General features: G+C 41.2%; 1 protein-coding gene across 2 annotated transcripts; it reads right to left on the reverse strand.

The window, feature by feature from the left end:
• Positions 1-190: 190 nt before the first annotated feature.
• LRIT3 (leucine rich repeat, Ig-like and transmembrane domains 3) lies at positions 191-22,175 on the reverse strand. 2 transcript variants are annotated; one of them, XM_090036695.1, is made up of 4 exons: positions 21,842-22,175; positions 20,154-20,632; positions 6,450-6,755; positions 191-3,579 (listed from the first exon to the last, which is right to left on the reverse strand). In XM_090036695.1, the coding sequence occupies exons 1-4, from the start codon at positions 21,955-21,957 to the stop codon at positions 2,501-2,503; spliced, it is 1,980 nt and encodes a 659-aa protein (XP_089892821.1). In that variant the 5' UTR covers positions 21,958-22,175; the 3' UTR covers positions 191-2,500. The 2 variants fall into 2 exon arrangements, with proteins under 2 accessions (XP_089892821.1, XP_089892820.1); XM_090036694.1 differs by lacking the exon at positions 21,842-22,175 and adding an exon at positions 20,716-21,773 and having other exon boundaries at positions 192-3,579.
• Between the last annotated feature and the right edge of the window lie 1,790 nt (positions 22,176-23,965).

Consider the following 23,965-nt stretch of genomic DNA (forward strand, 5'->3'; position numbering starts at 1 on the left):
TCAGATTCAGAGATTCAGCCACAAAATCAAGCTGAATCTCCACCAAATCAAATCAGGGACCAATGCTTTGCATAGCCCTAATAAGCTACACTAAAAAGATCAGACAAGCAAATAGCTATGTATTAAAACAATGCTTTATTTTTATATCTTAAAATACAACAAACTAGTTGAATTACTTTTAAAGGTAAAGTATTTAAATGTTTTTAATAAGATCAGTATTCATTATTCTCCAAAACATAGCTCAGTTTCTAAGCCTTTTCCTGTCCATATACATTTTCACTGTTTATATGTAAGAATTTTTCTCCTACCAAACAATAACCCATTTTTACATTTAAGACAGAAGACTATACCACACTGTAGTTAGAGATGATAATTAAAGGAATACAAAATAATGGCCATGATTTTTAAAATAGATACCTAAAGTTAGGCTTTTAAATCCATGTATAGGCACTTTTTAAGTGGTCTAACAAGAGCTACTGGGCCCCATTACAATCATTGGGAGCCATGGATTCTAAAAACTTCTAAAAATCAGTCTGTATAATAACTTAAACATAACCACTCATCTTTGAAAATCCTTTTTAGTTGGTATATAGAATAAATCTAGCATCCTATGCAAAACACAGAATGAATAACTCTAAGAAAGTGGGAAAATATGACAAGAAACACATAGGCATATAAGAAGCAGAAGGAGACAAGAGCTTTAAAAGACTGCCAGTTAAGTCTTACAAAAACAAACCAACTTTAACTCACCACCTTTTCTACAACTGTGTTTAAAGGTTGGCCAAACCCACTCACAAAATTTCTTCTAAAACTGAAATAGTTTCTTCTAAAAAAAATTCTTCTAAAATTATTCTCAATATTTTTTAGTGTTTGTCCACTCCTTTTCTCTATAAAAAAAGAGATTAATGTGTTTTATAATGTTTTCTGTGAATTTCTATTCAATTTTATAGACAAAATGATTGAAGGGGAACTTTGAGGTATTTGGGGGAAAAGTGGCCTTTAACAGAACTCACATTTCATCTAGCACAGTGGTCAGATGATTTTCCAGTCTAAAAAATAATTCCAGCCTTCATGTCATGGTGTTCCTGGAGTATAAAGAACAACATAAAAATGAAACCAAGATTCAATATTCATTAAGATATACTGAGACCAACAGAAGGCTCAGAACAGGTAACTCAGCAAGCAGTGGAAGACATCTACATAATCAGAGGTGTGATGCACAGAATGATCATGTCTTCTTCCATCCAGTCTTCCAGAGGGAAGACAAAACTATGCATAAGAATCACAGCCATTACATAAGCACAGTGGATTTTGCCATCCTTGCCTATATTAGTACTTTGTTTTGCAAACAGGTCCAACTGAACCAGTGGGTCTTCTCCTAGGTGAAGGTATCCCTCAACTCAGACAAGGATGGCAAAATAATTATTATATCAAGATTCTCAATTGCTTACAGCAGAAGACAAAAGACACAGAAGAAATTATCTGGGGCTGATTAAAAGGAGACTGTGTTGCACATACCCTGACATCAGTAATTTGAGAACAAAATATCACCCTACTATAGAGCCAGCACATACACCATTATGAGTCCATAAGAGTTTACTATTGACATTAAAAATAGTGAGATCTGGCCCTATTTGTCTGCTACACATATATATTATATTATATTATATTATATTATATTATATTATAACATGACAAATATCATTTGTTGTCACAGAGATTTCTTAAAATTGAGGATTCCAAGTTTATTTCAAGACTGGGCTATTCCAGTAGGGACATACTAAGTATTCTAATGTTTATAAGTAGTCATGTCCCTTACAAAGCCACCTAAAACTTTACCTTAAGATCACAAGGGCAAAAAAACCTCTTGCAAAAGCCTCCATAATATGTTGCAGGTCAAGTAAAGTCCAGGATCTCTGGATAATTGACTTCAGTCTAAATTAATCCAAGATCACTCCCAGTCCAATACATCATGCAATGTAGTGTTGCACCATAGTTTGAATACAAGATAATGTTAGAGGGAATTATGTGTTTTTAATTAAAGTGGCTACATCTTTGAAAGACGCAAAAACAAAGTTTTAGCTCTATGGCTATAATTTTTCCTTAATACACAATTAAAAAAAAACCATGAATAACATCTGATACATGTGACTTACAGATGTATACATAAAATCAGAAGATAAATATAAATGTTTGAATAAAAAACAGAAAATAACATGATATATTCATATTGTGTTTATCCTTCAAAAATGTTATTACTTTATAATAGAACCCACAGGGTGTTAAATTTATATCTATCTATAGATAGATAGATAGATCTGGAAAGAGAGAAAGAGAGAGAGGCATAATTTCTCCCACCTACCCCAAGAGTTTTTGTTTGATCAGGTGCTATAGCTGTTAGTGGCATTTTGTAACTGACCCAATTTCAGACACACATTTGCAGTTTTAAAATTAGTTCAACAGTTTGTGAATTTTTCATATTGTTCATTGGATACAACACTCAACAGAAGTACTCAGACCTAGAACCCTCACTTTTGAAGGTCAGCTGGGAATCCATGCTTGATCTAGAACAAAGGAGAAGTCTTTCTGATTCATCAGTGTCCCTTCGGGTCCAGAGCTCTCCTCCTGCACCCACCGAGCGGGGCTTGAGAGAGAGTGTTTCAAATTTGATATAGGTTTCTTTTGCAAGGTCAGCTTCTCTGGAAGCTTTTGGTTTCCTGTGAAGTTTTAGAACTTTATAGAGTAAGAAAAATATCAAAGGTAAAACAATCAAGCATGATGCACTACTTGCCACCACCGAAATAGAAAACTCAGAACTGCTTTCATCATTTATTCCATCAGTGGAAAAAATAATGCATTGATCTTTTTTAGGTGGGACTCCCTTGGGACAAACACATGCCATATACTGAGTACTAGGCTGCAAACCATCTATTGTGACTTTGTTTTTGCTGGGGTCCGTACTCAAAGGCAGCATGTCTTTCTCACCATACTTTGAATACAGCACTGTCATTGCAGAGTTGCTTGTGGCATTGACAATTTTCCAAGTTAAGGTCACACTTTCATCAGTTTCACTAAACACTCTTAGGTTCTTTACGGTGACATCTTTTTCCTCCAGGGCTGCTGCATTCAGTGAAGTCTCCCCTTTTTTGCTTACATCCCCAGCCTGCGTTTTGGTTCCATTTGTCACTATTGTTGAATTCTTCTTTCCATCAGGCATAGACTTGGATTGTTTTCTGTCAGTTATCTTGGCACTTGTAGGTCTATCAGTGGTAGCCAACATAGTGGTTGTTGATGATGCAGGTAAGGTAGTGGTTGTTTTTTCATGTTCCTGTAGCACTTGCTCCTGCGTCTTGTTTTGCTGTGCTTGCTCCTGCGTATTGTCCGCTTCAAACTTCCTCAAATATTTTAGAGGTGACACAGCTGTGGTTACAACACCAACCACAGTGACAGTAACAGCAGCTTCTGACATTCCTGCTAAATTTTTGGCTTTACATCTGTATTCCCCTGCATCCTTGTATGAAATTCCTGTCAAGCTTATTATGGACCATCTGACACCCTCTCCTGGTGTTTCTTGAATTACTAAAGGAACATAAAATGCATATCATAAAGAATCGTAACAGTAAACTGAGAACAAAGAAAAGGCTATCGCACTACTATATCTACACTTTTGTTATACTGGAAAGGAATCATCTAAATTGCATATATCTCTTTAAAGCATATGAACTGTGCAATTTGCATGATATTATTGAAAAAATAGCTTAGAAAGGTTAAAAAATGCAATTAAACCTTCAAATAAATAATAAGAATACTTCCACCATTCAACTAGATAGAACAAAACAGTATAAATGGATACTTTGTAAAGTTATTTGGGAGCCTGAATAGTATTGCCTTTGAGCTCAAGTCCCATTGATTTTCACTGAGACTGAGGATTTTGCTTACTGAGTCGCTTAGTGCTCTTGAAGATTGTATCCACTAGATTTTGTGCTTAAGTCAAAATGTAACTGCTAACTCCTTGGGGTTAGCAAGAAAAGAATTCCAAGGAAAAACATCATCCTCAGAAATATGTTGCGCTAGAAGCAACTATCTGAGATGACTTGTTGAACTAAATGGAGCATTTATGTAATACAAGAATGATTATGCTCATAACTTAATCCTAGAAACACTGTACGTTACTCAAACAGAAAGTCAAAGTCCAAATGGGCAGTGGAAATCACACTGCCTTCTTTCACCGGATCAGAACAGTCATGTTGCTGGGGTATGGCAAAGAAGCTTTTGCTACCAATGCTGACTCTGTCTCATGGACAGAAAACCTGCTCCAAAACTGTCACTCTAGAATCTTTAACACAAGCCACTTTAAAAATAAAAGGAGAAAAATTAGATCAATAATTAATAAATTGATACCTACTTCCATTACGTAAGATTGTATTTTTAGTATTATAATCATTATTAGAAGCTCATAGAACAAAGAACAGTGACTGTAAATAACAAGCAGTTGTAATGCATTGTACCTTGACCCTAGAGGCTTCAGTGTTCCTGCTCTGTGTGTGTTCAGTACTCAATATTGTGAGCAGCAAGGAATAAGAAGAATAAAAATACACCAGATTTTGTACACAACTCTCCCACCCACCACTCACCTAATCCTGAGCTTCAGTGCTTGAATCTTCTGGTACAATATATACAATCAACAAAATACTTTTCAACTTTTAAAACAAATGACAAAACAAGTTCCATTTCCAGGCGTTCTTAGTCATCATAGATTTTATACAAAAACTTACTCTTGTCTCCCACTTCTAAGCTACTTTATCTCATCCTCTTCCCTGAAGGTAGCTCTTACACATACTGACTCTAGTGCTACCTACTGGCAGCCTCCAATATTACTATTGGAGATAACTGTAGCTATTTATTTCCATTATTATGCTTCCCCTGTTTAAAAGGATTTTAAAGACTTTAAAATTAAAGGTGAAAAAATTTATCAAAATGTAATATGTATAACATATTATGTCATATATAATATGTGTATGTGTATCTGTATACACACACACTAAAGTTTTAATAAGTTTCAGATATCATCTCTTTCATAAACAGCACTTTGTTAATAAGCAAAATTCTCAATGATTACTAAATAATAGGAGTGTGTAAATAATAGGAGCATGCGAAATGGGCCGTATTTGATTCGGATTTGGATTCAACCTGAATTGGGGAGAGTGATTTGATTCATTGATTTGGATCACTGTCCCAATTTGATTTGGCCGAATCCAAATCTGAAGATTTGATGCTGATTTGCAGAATCAGTGATTCGGCCATAGATACAGCTTTAAATGCATTTTATACATACCTCAGGGTACCAGGCATGGTTTGTGAACACTGTGATGGTGTGGTGGGGTGGATGGAGCATCCAACAGAAGCATGGGGGGCCCCCCGTGTGCTCAGTTATGGACCCAGAGGTGGACTGGAAGTACTCCCGGGTCTGTCACCGAGCGTGCAGGGGGGGCCCTCACACCCCCCCAGCTCAGCAATTGGACACAGGGAGACCCTGGGTGCCCCCTCCCGATTAAGGCGGCACCAGTCACTGAGCTGGGGGTGGGCACAGGAGCCCCCCATTGCACTCCCTGGCAGACCTGAAAGCGAACCGGAAGTGCTTCTCGTCCACTTCCGGGTCTGCTGCTGAGCACACTGGAAGCTCCCCCACCCACCCACCCACCCACCCACACACACACACACTCCTGTGGGATGCTCCATCCGCCCCAGCACCACAACATTCATGAGCCACCGGGTACCTTGAGGTATGTAGAAAAAAACATTTAAAGCTGTGTCTATGTCCAAATAGTCGAATCTTTCTGAATCTCTCCAAATCGATTTGGAGGGTTCCGATTCAATTCAGAGAGATTGAAGGGTCTCCTGATTTGATTTGGATTCAGGGATTTGGCCACCAAATCAGGACAAATTTCCACCAAATCAAATCAGTGACTGAAGCTTCGCACAGCCCTGCTAAATAATGGCAGTGGCAGAAATTATGTCAGACAATCAGTGGCAATAAATGGCATTCATAACAAAACTATTAATTACAATTTTATACAATACAAAGCTTAATAAAAGTTGCTGTTTTTAAATAGTTCAATTATGGCTACACTGGCTTTATTAACTTTTACTTAGTCTCCAAAATAAGCCAAAACTTAAATTGCACCCTTAAGGTCACATTAATTTTTCAATTCTGGGATCCTGATTTTGAACAGTTCTATGAAATTCTGGTTCAGAACATCTCCAGATTGGCTTATCTATTCAGTTATAGTTTAACTCTAATGCACCACTCATGAAATTCTATTCCAAATTACTGGAAACTTCATAATAAGTTCATGTTGCAATTTTTGCACCATTCAAAAAACCATTTCTACGGACAAGTTGTCAATTCTTCTAGACCCCCATATTATTTAGTAAAAATTGTTAAATACCTGTATAGTTCACTGGCAAATTGTCAGACCTGCTCCAGGTAAGCTGTGGTGTTGGGTACCCAGTGGCATCACAGCGTAGCAAAACGTTGCTTCCAAGAGGTGATGTGATTTTTGTTGCTGAAGTCATTATGGATGGTTTAAGACACTGTTCCAGTTCTGCTCTCTGGAACAAGATACCTGCCAAATTCTCAGGTCCACTACATGCCACAAGAGGATCAAGAAGTATAATCAAAGTGTCCATTATTTTGGAAAATTCAATTAACTTTGAAATTCGGCAGTCACAAAACCATGGGTTGTCCTGCAAACCTTAAGCAGAAAAAACACGATTTTATTTTCAGACAATGAGACAAGAATGCATATATGATTATTACCAAACATTAATAGAGAGGATTGTGAGACTCTTTGAAGGTCTTTTATTTATTTGAGGTTTTTTCTCCTTTTTAAACTGTTTTTTTGTTTGGTTTGGTTTGGTTTGGTTTTTTGTAAGAAGCAGAAAGGTTACAACTGCTGTTTAATGTCTGATAAACTAAATACTTTCCCCGCAGTTGCTTGTTGAAAAAATGATAGAAGTTGGTATCTTCTATGCTAAAGCAGGCCAACATATCTTTTTTCATTTAGGAACAATTACTGGTAATAAAGTGTCAGATAAGGTAGATGGTACAGTATCTCAGCTGCATCTAGCTTTTCATCAGAGCCTTCAGGGTCTGCCTTTCAGACTATACCAACATCTAAGTCTTCATTTTTCCTTCCTCTGCTCTTAGCACTTCATTGAGTATTTATTTATTAGCAGGAATCCCAGTTTTCTGTTTAAAAATTGCAAATTCTCTAATAAAAATCCAATGTTCTCTGAATTAAAACCCCCAAATCTGTGTTTTTCTCCAATTAAAATTAAATGTCATTTTTTATATTTATACATATATACACACACACACAATGCCATTATAGATAGATAGATATATACACATACAAATTGCCATTATAGATATTATGTGTGTGTGTATCAATTTAATGCAGTTTAATTGATGTTTTTACAATTTTAAAGCAATTTGGAAGCCTACCAATGCCTCAATCATTATAATAAAATAAATTCTAAATACCTATATATTTTGGCATTTGATTTTGGTTTTTTTAATCATGGAAAATCAGAACTCCTCCTGTCACCTTCACTCACCAGGACATAGATCCAGCTATGGCTGTCCCCTCTGCTGCTTTGTGGCACTGAGCAGCCCTGATATGCTGGTGCCCTGCCCCTGCCCATGCCATTGTCCATCAATCCCAAGCCACAGCCCCCTGGCCCTGCCAGTGACCCCACTCCCAACCCACAGCCCTCTACACACAAACCCTCCCAGGCCATGCTCACTCCTGACCTGACGCCCCCTGGCCCCACCAGTGCTCTGCACTCCAGACCCAGACCCACAGGCCCCTGCATCCCTGGTTCCCCTCACTCCCAAGGCACAGCCCCCTCAGCCCTACCGGTGCCCCTCACTCTCAATCCACACCCCTGACCCCCCATCCCTGCCAGGGGAGGGCTCCAGCTGCCCCTGCCCTTGTCCTGCCCAGCCCCTTGCAAACTCACAGGATGGTGGTCTGCAGGGATACAGTGGGGACAGCCTCCAGCATGAGGTGTATGCAGTGCACATCATGCAAACCACAGGCAATGGCTGGGGCACCACACATACTCTACATGAAGCCAAGCACAGCTTCAGCCCCACCGTGCTGCAGGCAGCAGGAGCAGGGTGAGGGGCTCCAGGCCTCATCCTGCCCAGGCCAGAGTGCAGAGGCTTTGACTTGTGTGGGCAGCAGCAGAGCAAGTCTAGCTTTGGCATGGGCTGAAGGAAGGAGGGGAGGCCTGTGCCACCCCGCACCCTAGGTTGGGGCTTCTGCACCATGCCAAGCAGCATAGCCATCCCCCTCCGCCCCCCCATGCCCGGGCTGCATCTCCCAGCTGCTCTACTCCAGCCCCTGCCACTGAAAGCACTGGCACCAGTCCTGGTGCTGCCAGACCAGCCATGTAGCTCCCTGCTGCCCCCAAAGGGCATCCCTACCCCTTTCCACACTGGAGGGGCAGGCACCTCCAGGCAGGCCCTGCTGGCAGTGGTGCAGAGCTGGGCTCACTGGTGGCACCAAGTGGTGCATCAGATCCCTGGCTCTGTCACAGCCCTAGCACCTGGACATCTTCTGGCAGCATCAGCAGCAGGTATCTGTCCCCCTTCACACATCCATCCTCTCCACATACCCCTGCCACACACAAACACATGCCCCACACCCCCCGCCCCCTGGACAGTCCCCAGGCCCTGGCCCCCAACCCCTGCTCCTGATAGATTTATCTGCATCCAGCTGCCAGGGCTGTTCCCTCCACCCTGCCTTGTTATATTACTGGCCATGTGCATGCACACACGCACGTGCACATGGTACTCCCTGCCTCCATTCACCCGCCCCATGGTCCCCCTAGCCCCAAGCAACTCCTTGAAGACTGGAAGGCTGCCAGCCTACAAGAGGAATTCCATGGTTTCCTACATTTTTCATCTTTAATGGGGAAAATGCTTGGTTTTCTCAAATTAGGAAATCCTCTTTTTTCCACATCAAATGGAAAATCCAGATCCCTGTTTATTAGATTTAAGGCTGAAGTTACACATTACACTTAGACTATACTAGGGGCAATTAAAATATGAACATTCAAACTTTAAGGCTTGTTAACTTCTGCTAAGTTCCCTTTTTGTATCTCAAAGGTGTGCCATTTCAGGCAAAGGTTAACTCTGACCATGCCTGTGTTTAATCAGGGGTGGGCAAAATGTAGTCCGGGGGCTGGATGCAGCCCACCAGGCCATTCTATCTAGCTTGCGGGGCCCTTAAATTTAGAAAATTAATATTAACCTGCCCTGGGCTGCCTGTCATTCGGCCCTTGATGGCTTGCCGAAACTCAGTAAGCAGCCCTCTGCCCAAAATAATTGCCTACCCCTGTGTTAAGGTAACTTCAGTCTTCTCCACAGAGATAAAATGAGCAGTTTTCAGTCTCTTGGGATGTACCACTGTCGCAGGGCTCTTAGGTGTCCTGCGACTGGGAGGAGAAAAGGCTCAGGAGAGGCCCCTAGCAGCAGAAAAGGGGAACCACAACTGCCAGTCTCTAAGACTGTGCCAGTGCGGGTTGCTAGGGCGACCGGGGAAACCTGGAGCCAGGAAGGGGTGGAGCTTAGCCCTTCTTAAGCCCAGGCAGAAGGCCAGGAGTTCAGTTCCCTTCTGGCAGCCACAGGAGCAGGAGATCTGCGGCAGAGCTGAGCGGCCTGAGTTGGTGGTTGGAGCCTTACCTTGCTGACCGGCTGTGATGATGCTGGGGATGAGAACACCCTAAAGGGAGGTATGGTTGGGAGCCCTAGAGGGGGCTTGGAGTTTACATTATGAGCAGGGAGGCTCTGTGTTGTTTGTGTTGTGGCCAGCTGGCTGACTCTTTTACTTATGGTTATACCAGAGGACCGGGTGAGGCTGTAGGGGTGTGAGGAGGCCTCACAGGAGCTCCCCAGTAATCTGGGGGTTCCTGGTGCCCAGAGGGCACAGCCAATGGTGCCAAAGAGGGCACAGCTTTGTTTGGGAGGCACATTGGCCCAGCCCCTGAGTTAGGGGGCTGTGAAGAGCCCCGAAGAGGGGGTGCGAGGAGCCCCTGAATTAAGAGGTAGCGAAGAGCCCTGGCGCTGAGGGGCAGTGAGGAGCTCAGAGTGAGGGGGCAGTGAGGGACCCCAGGAGTGAGAAGGGGCATCGAAGAGCCCTGAGGGCAAGCAAAGGGCTGGGACCTAGTACCATGGCCCTAGTGAGAGCATTCCAGTACCATCTGCAAGGCTTGGGCTGCGGTGCAGGGGAGGAAAAGGAGCCACAGACAGCGCCCCCTGCCATCAGGGCGTGTACAAATGGGCATCTTCCCACTAAGTTTCATCATTCTTCACTTATAAACAAGATCAAGACGTGGCAAACGAGAATCGGCGGGCGGTGGGCCCATTGCAGGAGTCCGGAGTTGCACGCGTGGAGAGACTCCAAAAACGAGACTCCTGTCGCAACCACTCCCAGCCACTCTTCCCCACCCAGAGCTAGGCTGGAGCCCAGGTGTCCCAGTTCTTAGCTATGCCCCTGCTTCCTAGTCCTCTTCTGGCAAGTCAGAGCTGTGCAGGCAAGAAGAGTTATTAACCCTTAATGTGTGACTACTCACAGCACTTTCTAAATTTAACACTGCTTAACATTCCACATATTTAGTATGATCAAAGAGTAACTTGTAATTTCACCCTTAGTTTGACATGGCTTCCTTCCCGAAAAAAGGCTCATGGCAATTTACGAAAGGTAAATAACTTATTAAAGCAGATAAAATATTAAATATGGTAGGCAAGGGATATAACTGACTCATGAAACAATGCTCCAACTCAACCTGCCCAAATAAAAAGACGTGTGGTTCTTCCAGAAGATGTCTTGGCTTCTGGCTATCCACAAGGGGGACAGAATTCAAGATCAGGGAAGCTACTACCAAGAACAACCTCCTGTGGTTTCACCAAGTGAACTTGGCACAGTGATGGTGCTTGCAGGCACTAGTTCTCAGCTGACATTAGGAATCACTAATGTTCCTTTAGTGGAACATTAAAGAGAAGGCAATCCCCGAGGAATGTAGGATCCAGATCTTTTGCAGTTTCCAGACTATGCAGTTTTCTAGTTTGTTCTTTTCCTGCCATGCACTTTTTTTAGTGCTTGAACCATCATTGGAAAGGGTTGGGATTTTAAATCAATGAAGTTTAGATTTGGACCTAAATTTTCCCAGTGTTCTGGGATTTTCAGATCTAGGATTTTACTTCAATGTTTTAAAAACAATTTTGGAGAAAGGAGAAAAGTCATAAATATAAAGAGCCCTGACCCTCTCCATTTGACAATACAGTATTTGCATTTTATTCTAATGACTGAGGGGACTTATTTTACTTGGTAAATTTGTTTTTAGCTGAATCACAATGAACACTGTATACTAGCACAAGACCAGATCCTCAGCTGGTATAAACCAGCACCATTCTAATGACTTTGTACCAGCCAGCGGGTATGACCAATCCAATATTGTAGTCATGCTTTTAAATATTTTCTGGTTTTACTTTAGGTGTTTGCATACATCACATCATCAACAGTTCATTTCTTTCAAATAACAACAGTAGATAGATCTATTCCAATCTGAGATATGAACCTGGACATCAATACTCTGATAATAAGTAAGTTAGAAATGCATAGACATAAATAAAGCTGAAACTTTGCAGGGAGGGTCTGCATATATTGGATATGTTGATTTGTTTACCAAAGAAATTATAATAATTAAATCCAGCTGGAAAGAGAAAGAAAAATAAGGCTGAAATAAATGTTGGTTGTACCTCACGATGCAAAACAATACTTTTGCTTTAGGAATAATTAAAGGTTGAAAATTATTCTATTGTAATAACACTTAATTTTCCCATTTTTAGTATTTAATGTGTTTCTAATCTCTTCATAATGTTAGGGAAAAAACACTTTCAAATCTATTCACTAATTATTGCCCACAAGAACAGCACTATGTGAATCCAAGAAAGCTGGTTCAACTACGGTATTCAAAGAAGTCACCAATATTTTTGCATATGCATGCAGCTCACCAGTTATCAGGCTGTATGAGATATTTAAGACTTTATTGCAAGTTAAACAGAATGGTAATATCAACAAGTTTTTGCTAATGCAGGTGCCCTTTTCAGCTGTGTCCTTGAGATAGGCTAAAACACTGGTCATCTCTATCTCACACTATTTTTGGCATGTGTGTATTTCCATCATACATAAAATTAAAAACTTAATAGCCTTCCCCTTCAGACTGATAGCATACCAGTGTCCCAAAGCCCATTCATCATGAAAAATTAATGTTGGTGGTTCCAAGTACCGTGCCCATATATATTCAGTGAAAAGATGTTGGGAATAGCATTCAGGTGAACATAATGAGAGTATAACTGATTTACTTACCAACTTTTAAAAAAACAACAACTAAATTTCTCATCTTTTGAAATACTTTTGAATTGTTGACTCTGGACAGTTTTAACTCTTTAAGTATTTAACCACATTAAACAGAATCTTATTTATAGAATAGAAATAGAAATGTGTGAATTCTGCAAAGTCTTATTCATGGGAGCAGTTCATCAAAAGAATTCAATAGAGCTCTTCATGTCAATAACTATTGGCAGGGTCAGGCCCTTCAATTATTCATTACCATAACTGAGTGAACAAAATTAATCTATAGCTGCACACACACACAAAAATTGTTCTAATGAAAACTATGTTAAGAGAAAGTTAAGGTTGCAGAATTAACCGCTTAAGAGTCAGGTGCTCCTACTGTTAAGGCTCCACGTATACATGAGCTTCTTAACACAAATTCATTCCTTACAAATCTGTCTGTGACTAGGATAATACTTCTTACTAGGTCAATGAAGTGTGTGACATATTAATGCCACTCAGTAGAGGGTGGGGGTGGGGACCACACACACACCCAACATCCTACTTGCAAATCAGGTCAGTGCTATATTTTTATGTACAGAGAATTAATTTTATATTATCTGCTTAATGTCCCCAGCCCCTTTGCATGTTCTGAAGGACACCTACCAAGAGTCATGGCAAGACTGTCAATTAAACCAATTTAGGTTTGCCTACCAGATGCTTTCTACTGAATTATCAGCTCCTACAACATTCAGAAAGGCAAGTATTCCAGACTGAGAGAAGAAACAATGTTTCTCCTGTTGGAATGTCCCATCGTTTTACTTGAATTCTGAGATATTTTCTTCCCATATAAAATGGTCAATGGTGTTAGATCAGGGGTGTCAAAGATACAGCCTGCAGGCTGGATTTGGCCCATGGAGCCCTATGATCCAGGCCACAGTGCTGCCTGCGACTGGCCCCATGTGCCACATGCTGCATGAGCCATATCTTTGACACTTGTGTATTAGACACACAAAAAGAAAGAACTTCATGAAATGAGCTGTAATAGCACAAAGCCAAGAATTTTGGGAATGTGTTGTTTCAGTTGCATTTTTTTTTGTATCAGGACTATTTCTTTCTCTGTTTTATAATGATGTGACCCCTAGCAGTCATTGCAAAATTCTTTACCAGCATAAGAGATGTAAACTTGAAGATGTATGCTAATCAACAAGAATGCATTTAAACTATTCTTAATAACCTGTTGAACTCACTATGACCAGAGATGACTAATACCACTTAAAAAGATGGGTTTGGTCCTTCTCTGCAGTACTGCAGCCTAACCAATCATTCCCCATACAGAAATTCCCAATCATCCCCCATACATTTCAAATGTATCATTCCCCATACATTTATTTGAGAGTCCAAAGAAGAGGCACCCATGTGATCAGGGACTTAAAAGGCAAGCCATATGAGGAAAGGCTGAGGGATCTAGGACTCTTCATCCTGAGGGAAAAAAGGCTGAGAGGGGACCTGGTAGTAGCTTACCACTACACTAGGGGAGTACATCAAGGGCTCAGTGAATAACTGTTCACCAGGGCACCTGAGGGGAAAATCAGTAAATGGCCAAAAACTCCTGGAAGATTGCTTCAGGCTCAACATTAGGAAAAATTTCTTCACAGTCAGGGTGTCCAGACTCTGGAATAAGCTCCCTACAGAGGTGGTACAATCACGTACCCTGGAAATCTTCAAGAGGAGACTAGACAGTCACCTCACTGGGGTCACCTGACCCATAGTTATCTTTCCTGCTTCGTGCAGGCAGCTAGACCCAATGATCTTCCAAGGTCTCTTCTGGCCTTACAATCTATGAATCTATTAATGTTCTGTATTTGTGCATACAATTATTCTGTTCACAGTACAGGACTTTGCACTTGTCCTTGCTGAACTTCCCTAAATAGCAGGATTTCTTATTGTTCCTCCCTCCTGAAATCCTAGTTTACCCAAGTCATTTTGGATCCTAGCTTCACATTCCAGAGTGTCTGTAACTCCACCCAACTGTAACTCATTCACAAACTTGCTAAGTGTGCATTCAGTCACATCATCCAAATCATTAATGAAGATATATAATGAACTTAAATCAATGTACTAGTCATGTGTCTGTTCCCCTAGTCAACTAATCCCAGGGTAACCATTTGCTTAATAAAAATAAGTTTTCCCACCTCTTATCATTTGGACACTGTAATAGAACCTACCACAGAGATCCAGCTTAGGACTAATAGCTATGTGTGAATTCCTTACTATAGAGAAACCTTCACACCTTTACCTTGGTGTGAAATCTGGGGTAAATTACTCAACAGTAATTGTGTGGTGTAGTATGCCTGTACCTTGAGAATGAGATGTCCATGACATGAAGAGTTTACAATCCAAATGAACCAAAAAATAAAATGAGTAACTTAGAAGGGAAAGGGAATCAAAGGTGATGTTAGCAGTAGCAAGATCCCATCGTTATTTAAGATGAACTTGAGCCCAGCTTTGTTAGCTGCAGGTCACTTGGAAGCATTGGTTTTGATAAAACCCAAGACCTTGCACTCTCCCTTTCACATTAAACATACTGAAAATGGGGACAGATAGCTCTTTGAAATCCAGCCACTTCCCCTTCTCCTTTAAGCATAGCTGCTAATGGACTGTCTGGAGTGAGGTTCATATGTACAAGACAAGTCAGTCCAAGTGTCTCTTCTTTGCTCCCATGGCACTCAGTTCAGTTTCAGGTGGCAGAAAGGGTGCCTGCACTGCAACATGTTACCTAGGACATTAGTGGAATCACTGTCAAACCTACAAGTTGTGAAGAAGCCAAACAAATATTGGTCAGGGTGGTATACTTGATCCTGCCTCAAAACTGTCAGAATGGTCTAGAAATCCCTTCCACCCTGAATTTCTACAAGTCTATTCTTCACTCTTGGGTACGGAAAAAGGCCACATTGAGCAGTTTCTCTTTAGTTCCCTATCCCAGTCCCCAACACCTCAGTAAGCAAAAGAAGTTCACTGGAGTTGTGCTTTACACACCTTGTCATCCTCACACCTACCAAGTAGTAATTACCCAACGTCATGGATATGAGGGGAATGCTAAAGCAATAGGTCTGAAAGACTGCACCTAGGTATCATGGTGGAAGAAGTAATAAATGCTACTACTGAACTTTAATAGGGAGGGGCGTATGATCCTCTTATGGAACTATAACAGCCCAACAGTACTTTTTAACCTTCAGAGGAAGAGGATATGTTCTTGTTCAGATTTATGATATATTGCATAACAATCCTAACTTGTCAACATTGTGATATACTCAAGATAAATGGATAAATGGCAGTGAACAGAAACTAAGTCAGTCATTTGCAGTTAAATTAAGTGAAGTTAAGTTAGTGACTGTATATTCTACAAAGAAATCACCTATTTACTTTCAGGGTGCTTTCACTCTTGCATACAAATCTTTATTATCTGCAACCTTCTCTTCTTTGGAAGTCGTCACACAGTCATGGAACTATGACATAATTGGAATAACAGAAACTTGGTGAGCTAGCTTGCATGACTGGAGCACAATATTTTTTTGGCTTCACAACCTGTAGGTTTGACAGGGATTCCACTAATGTCCTAAGTAACCTGTTCCCACAAGATAGGTATAAACTGTTCAGGAAAGACAGGCAGGGGAGAAGAAGAAAAGGAGTCATGCTTTATATTAAAGAGCTGTATGCTTACTCAAAGCTCCAGTATGAAACTGGAAACAGGCCTGTTGATACTCTGTGAGTTAAGGTCAGAGGAGAGAGCAACAAGGGTGATGTTATGGTGGATGTCTGGTATAGACCACCACACCAGGAGGCAGTGGTAGATAAGGCTTTCTCCAAATAACTAGCAGAATTTTTCCAATAAAAGGCCCTGGTTCTCAGGGGAACTTCAATCACCCTGACCTCCGCTAGGACAGCAATGCAGCTGTGCAAAGACAATCCAGGACATTTTTGGAGAGTGTCAGGGTCAACTTCCTGGTGCAAGTGCTGGAGAGGCCAGCTAGGGACTGTGCTTCCCTCACAAACAGGGAAGAATTGGTGGGAAATGTAGTAGTGGATGGTAACTTAGACAGCAGCGACCATGAGATGATTGAGTTCAGGATCCCAAGGAAAGGAAGGAGAGCAGCACAGTACTGCTGGACCTCAGAAAAGCAGACTTGAACTCACTAAAGAAACTCATGGTCAGGATCCCCTGGAAAGCCAGTCTGATGTGGGGAGAGGAGTCCAGGAGAGCCGGCTGTACTTTAAAGAAACCTTACTGAGGACGCAGGAACAAACCATCCCACAATGCAGGAACACTTGCAAGTATGGCAGATGACCAGCTTGGCTTACCTGGGAACACTTCAGTAAGCTAAAACACAAAAAGGAAGATTATAAGTGGAAACTTGGACAAACAACTAAGGAAGAGATAAAAGTATTGCTCGGAGGCTCGTGCATGCAGGGATGAAGTCAGGAAAGCCAAAGTACATCTGGAGTTGCAGCTAACAAGAGATGTGAGGGGTAACAAGAAGGGTTCCTACAAGTATGACAACAACAAGAGGAGGATCGGAGAAAGTGTGGGTCCTTTACTAAATGGGAGAGACAACCTAGTGACAGAGGATGGAGAAACAGCTGAAGTACTCAATGCCTGAGTGCTAAGAGAGTTGGCCAGTGTGTTTGCAGAGCTTCTGGCCATGATCTTTGAAAACGCTTGGTAATTGGGAGAGGTCCCAGACAATTGGAAAACAGCAAATATAGTACCCATCTTTAAGAAAGGGAAGAAGAAACATCCAGGGAATTATAGACCAGTCAGCCTCACCTCAGTCCCTAGAAAAATCATGAAGCAGGTCCTCCTCAAGGAATTAATTTCTAAGCACCCAAATGAGAATGTGATTGGAAACAGTCAGCATACATTCACCAAGGACAAGTCATGCCTGACCAACCTGATTGCCTTCTATGGCAAGATGACTGGTTCTGAGGAGGCAGAGAGGCCAGTGCATGTGGTATAGCTTGACTTTACAAGGCTTTTGATATGGTCTCGCCACAACAGTCTTGCAAGCAAGCTAAGGAAGTCTGGGTTCGATGAATGGACTGTAAGGTGGATAGAAAACTTGCTGTATCATTGGGTTTAGAAGATAGTAGTCAATGGCTCGAAGTCTAGTTGGCAACCGGTATCAAGTGGAGTGTCCCGGGGTCAGTCCTGGGGCCAGTTTTGTTCAGTATCTTCATAAATGACCTGGAAGATGGGATGGAGTGCACCCTCAGCAAGTTTGCAGGTGACATGAAGTTGAGGATAGTAGATGCACTGGAGGGTAGGACTCAGAGAGACCTAGACACATTGGAGGATTTAACCAAAAGGAATCTCATGAGGTTCAGTAAGGACAAGAGCAAAGTCCTGCACTTAGGACAGAACAATCCCATGCACCAGTACAGGCGGGGGACTGACTGGTTATGTAGCAGCTCTGCAGAAAAGGACTTTGGGATTACTGTGGGCTAAATATGAGCCAATAGTGTATTCTTGTTGCAAAGAAGGCCAGCGGCATACTGGGCTGCACTGGTAGGAACTTTGCCAGCAGAATGAAGTAAGTGATTCTGCCCCTCTATTTGGCACCGGTAAGGCCACTTCTGGAGTACTGTGTCCAGTTTTGGGCCCCCCCGCTCCAGAAAGGATGTGGACAAACTGAAGAGAGTCCAGCAGGGGGCAACTAAAATGGGGAAGGGGCTGGGATACATGACTTAAAAGAAGAGGCTGAGGGAACTGGGCTTATTCAGTTTGCCAAAGTGCAGACTGGGGGAAAGGCGGCAGTTAATAGCAGCCTTCAACTACCTGATGTGTGGCTACAAATAGGATGGAGCTAGACTGTTCTCAGTGGTGGCAGATGACAGAACAAGGAGCAATGGTGTCAGGTTGCAGTGAGGGAAGTTTAGGTTAGATATTATGAAAACCCTTCTCACTAGAAAATTAGCAAAACACTGGAGCAGGTTACCCAGAGAGGTTGTGGACCCTCCATCCTTGGAGGTTTTCAAGACCTGGCTAGACAAAGCCTTGGCTGGGATGATCTTAGTTTGGGATGGTCCTGCTTTGAGCAGGCGGTTAGACTAGATGAGCTCCTGAGGCCCCATCCAACCCTACTATTCTTTGATTCTATGATGCTATGAAATACTAATGCATTACTACAAATGGTGGTAGAATATTCTGGTCTTCAAATGTTAATACTAAAAATATATAAAATTAGTATATATTTTATTTTATATTATTATATTAAAATTAGTATATATTTGCCAGCAGCAATCAGCATTGTACAAGTAGATGATTTACATTTTTAATATGGATCAACCATTTTATATTATTTTTTTCCATTTGTAAAACAGTATTTTGCATATTTTACCACCTTTTACCCTAGTAATCATTGTATCAAAGTAATAAGTGCTATAAATATGCAAAATGTCTAGGGATCTCTAATATCCATGGCCTCAGTCCAACATATTCTTATTTATGCAAGCAATTTATTGAGTCTATTCATATGTATACGTGTTTGTGCTCATGTTGCTTATATGAGCTGTAATTCAGTTGTGAATTGTTAACCTGAATATGAGTCTGTAGGATCAGACCAGTCGTGGAACGCAGTAGCTAAATACAACATTACAGAATGATTTTAAAATAGGAAATTAAAAAGGCTCTTTTCAATTACAAGTATAAAGCAAGGATTCCTAAACTGTGATGTATAATGATGCACAGCACTCTTGGTAGTTGTTTGTGGAGAGCTGTTCTCATGATAAAAGTTCTACCTTAATTCCAGCAGCATTAAAAAGACAACTAAAGGTATATAAATACATAGAAAGATAGTATCAGGAAAGAAAACAATTAGCATTGTTGCTGCAGGGGTATTCTACAGTTGCTAGTGGGAAGAGAGGTACCACAAGACTTGAAACGGGAGGAGTTAGGTGCAGTGAAAAATAAGAGAAAGTTAAGGTTGCAGCTCTTACAGCATTCAGAAAGGCCACAGGACCCTCACTCTAAGATGGGCTCTAGATTATGTAAACGTTCAGGAACTGCTACTGGACATTATAGATCAGCAGAATATAATTATGCAAAATAGAAGTTGGTCCCATTAGCCTTATTGTTATGAAAAGTATCTTGGGAACTTAAGAAATCCAGCTGATGGACGTTACACCAGTGTAAGAGCAGCATAAAAGAAGAATCAGGCACTCAAAGTTCAGGACATTGGCTCAGTGTGCCATCTGGAAGACAACTCCTCCCAGCCCCTGGTCATCCTGCAGGGACCCTCATAAAAGAGGGAAAAGTACCCTCTACTGAGGCCCTGATACTACATATCACACTATTTCCATGCAGGTATTCCACTGAAATACTCATCAAAGCTGCCACTACTTCGGGTGAAAGTGAAATCACCTGAAGTGGTATGATGCATAAAGCTACACCAAGTACAATGACAAGGGAAATCTCATTATAAATATTTTTAAAGGCCTTAATGATACTACAGAAGTTTGTAATACTGTTGAAGATTATTTACATTGTAGAGTGTACCAATATTTATCTAGCTTTTTTATCTAGAGATAAATACACTTTGTAGAGGCTAAATTGACACTATAGCTGATTGATAGAATAAATGGTTTGCCCAAGACCACAAAGCAGGCCAGCAGGATTAGAATTGAGATCTCCTGACTTCTAGCCAAGTGTCCTGCTGGTTACAGAACACAACATGCTCATGAGCTTACCTATAATGATTCTCTGTGTTGCAAAACTCTCTATGTTCTTGGATGGTGCTGTTTCTGAGAAAGGGGGCCAGACATCCATTAGGTCTGATGGCAAAGTGGTTAGCTTGTTGCTGGATATGTCCAAGTAGGTGAGGTTTTTCAGGTACCTACCAGCCTCAGCTGGAATGCTTGTAAGTTTGTTGTTATGTAAGTCAAGGATCCGTAAGTTGGGCATCTCAGCCAGAGATTCCCAAGGAAAACTCGACAGCAAATTACCATCCAGACGTAACTCATGCAGCTGTTTCAAATTATAAAAACTGCTGACATCAATATTAGCTACACAGTTATAGGTTACCCACAGGTATTTGAGGTCCACCAGATAATAAAAGGCTTCTGTTGGGATCCTTCGTACAACAGTTTTTTCTACTCGAAGCTTTACAGTATCCACAGGAACATTCACAGGGATCTCAAACATATCCGGGTCATTACAAAGCACAGACCTAGCACCAAACAAAAAGAGATCTGTATTGCATTATCAGAAACTTACATTTCAAATATAAAAGTAAACGTTAATATTTCTCACCACTAGAACTTCCACAAGAAGATCAGTTATAATAACATCCTCTGTGTGAAAGGGTTACAGAGATAAGACTTGGACTTTCATTCTGAAGTATAAATGAACATAAAATATCAATGAACATAAAACAATGGTGATGCCACATGAACTCCAGACTCCAGACTCAGATTCAAGATACTGTATATATATTGGTGGAGTTTTACTTGTTGAAGCAGGTTGAAGATTACAGAAAAATGTCCAAATCATTTAACTTAGTAATTAAAATTAGGCTTCCAAATCCACAGCTAGGCACCTATGTAGAAGTGACCTAATTTTCAGGGATCCTGAGCCATTTTCCACCCACACTAACTTGGTAGAGCTGAGCTTTCTAGGACCTCTGAGAACCAAGACATTATCATTTTAAGTGCCTATGTATGGAAGCTTTAAGAGTTTTCTGTGTCAGGTTTGAAAGTTTTGCCCAATCATCTTGCCTTTCATTTTCTCCCAATATTTTCCATATAGATTTTGATTTAAAGAAGAATATTCTACATCCATTTTCCTTTCTTCTCACCAGAACATTGTCCCAGATATGCTGCAAGTATAAAACCAGTTGAAATTATAACTCCCAAAATGAGCAATAGCACAGTGCCCAGAGCATCTGGGACAAAGTGTTTCTGGGAGACGAAGTGTTCATTTATCACCCAACAACATAACTTTTTCTACTGGCAAACAATGAGGTTTGAGGTTTATTCCAGATTAAAAGAAATTATTGCATTTATTTAAAATGGGATTCCCTTGCCATGGACAACTGGTTTTACAAATAAAGTGTACAAGGAAATAACAGTATTAATTGGAGCAAATTAGAGTGTAATAAGGAGTTTCTTTGTGAAAAAATTGAAGATTTAAATGTGACCAGCTGCTAAATGTAAAACCAATGAGACAAGACAGCAATGTTATCTATTATTAACATTCAGGCACACTGTTTACTGTGTAACAGTGTTGTTAAAAAAGGTCTTTGTATTGCTAAAATGCATACATGCTAACAAACATATGCTACACAATTTGCAATGATCATTTGCAAAGGGTGTTAATCTAACACTTACTAGACATCTTTTCTTAAATTACAATGCAGAATGGTAATAAAAAAGCATACCTTGTTCCAGTGCCATCACTTCTGCCATGGTAAATGCAAGTGCATTGTGAAGGACAAAAACTGTACACTTCTTCAAAAAAACTAATCATGAGGTATAGAAAGGTCAACAGATACATGACTTCCTCCCACCAAAATGGATTTGAATAAAATCTAAAAACTTTTATTTCCAGACATTCATGTGCTGTATGCTATTGTGAATGCAGAGCTCCATTTAGTAATAGCAGATTACAGCAGATTAACTGAGATCTGTGGTTACTTAACCTTCAAATGTATCCTGCAAGGGATCAAGTTGAACCAGCTTGTTTTACATTATGTCAAAGGAACACATTCTTGTTAAAATTATATCTATCATATAATCAAGACTATTTTAACATTCAAATATACTCAACATAGATTTAATATACAGTGAGATATTGTTTTCCTTCTAAGAATTGTATGGTTTCAGTTAATGCCTGCAAAGCACTCCAATATCCTATAAGGCAATGTTTAATAGAAAATTCAGCATATCAAGATAGCACTAAACAACATATTCACAAGGGGCACATCAGGTACAGCAGGTGCACACATGGTACAGGAAGTACCCTTGCTTAAAGGTTAAAAGTGCAAAATTAATAGCAAGACTGCAGTAGGATTTAGAAACTATTTTTAAATCCAAAGTTTCCAGATTTAGCAAAAAAGAAAAAGCATAAATATTTTAACAAAACCTGCATGCTGAAAATCTTTCTATCAGCAAATCAATGTGAATACAACTTCAATATTAATAACACTTCTTTACAATCAAGATCAACAAATTATTGATGCCATCTACTGATTCTCAACTGATAGCAACCAAAGTCTTTGTGAAGTGAAATTCCATTTGAGTTGTAAATATATATTCTTCATTGTTCCTTTAAGCAACAGAAAGTCTGATTTTTAGATTTGAGGATTTCAGAGCAATTTACACACTCTACTTTTTGAATTCAGGTTAAAAGTGCAACTTCTATCATTCCAAAAGGGGCTGTGGCATTTTAAGACACACAACGTAAATGGAAAAAGGAAGCATATCTCTACAATGGCTTCACTCCACTCTTGAGACAGAAATCTTGAGAGCAGCACCAGGCAGCAACCCACAACATCCTCACTCCCCCAGTTCTAGGTTTGGCACATACAAGGCAGTCGGGGGGAAAGAGACTTAACGGTGCGGGTCTACTACAGACCTTCCAACCAAAGGGAAGAGCTTGACCAGGAATTCTTAAGTCAGCTCATGGAGGTAGTGAAGTCAAAGGAAGTGGTCGTCATGGGGGATCTGAACTTTCCAGACGTCTGCTGGGAAGAGCAGTCAGCCAGGTCTGACCACTCATGTAAGTTCCTAGCCAGAATGCAGGACCTCCATCTAACCCAGAAGGTGCACAGCCCCATCAGGGGAGATGGCTTGTTGGACCTGGTGCTGGCCACGGGCAACAACCTGGTCAGGGGGCTGTGGGTGCTCAACCACCTGGGTGACAGTGATCATCGCCTGCTGGAATTCACCATCCAGCTCAAGGTGGCAAAGGCCTACAGCAAGGCAGAAGCCCTAGATTTCAGGAGGGCAGACTTCAATGAGCTAAGGAGAATAGTCGGGGAAGCACTGAGGTCGTGGAGGGGAGGGGAGCCAGGTGTCCAAGGAGAGTGGTCGCTCCTTAAGGAGATGATCCTCCAAGCCCAAAGGGAGGTAATCCCAACATGGATCAAAGGGAGCAGGAGGGCACATAAGCCCCCATGGCTCACCGAAAGCATCCGGGAATGTCTCATTGCAAAAAGGGAGGCGTACACCCAATGGAAGGGAGGGGCCATCACCAGGGAGGACTATACTGCAGTTGCTCAGGGTTGCAGGGGGGCAGTCAGGAAGGCCAAGGCAGAGATGGAACTGGGACTAGATTCCCGGATCAAGGACAACAAGAAGTCCTTTTTTAAATACATAGGGGGCAAAAACAAGGTTCCAGCTAATGTGGGGCCCCTGCAGGACACATTAGAAAATTTGATCAACACACCAGATGACAAAGCCAACATATTTAATGATTTCTTTGCCTCCATTTTCCTAAGCAGGGACAGGAACAGTCACCCCCCCCCCCGGGCCCCCTTAAACCCCAGGGGAGGCGCACCTAG

The sequence above is a fragment of the Crocodylus siamensis genome, chromosome 2 (assembly GCF_052110815.1).
Source record: "Crocodylus siamensis isolate JL-2025a chromosome 2, ASM5211081v1, whole genome shotgun sequence".
Classification (NCBI taxonomy): Eukaryota; Metazoa; Chordata; order Crocodylia; family Crocodylidae; genus Crocodylus; species Crocodylus siamensis.

Coding starts and splice junctions, on each gene's coding strand:
- LRIT3 (XM_090036695.1), bottom strand. CDS start 21,957: ATGTATCTGTTGACCTTTCTATACCTCATGATTAGTTTTTTTGAAGAA. Junction 20,633..21,841: donor AGTGATGGCACTGGAACAAG/GTATGCTTTTTT, acceptor GTTTGGTGCTAG/GTCTGTGCTTTGTAATGACC. Junction 6,756..20,153: donor AACACAGAGAATCATTATAG/GTAAGCTCATGA, acceptor TTTCTGCTTAAG/GTTTGCAGGACAACCCATGG.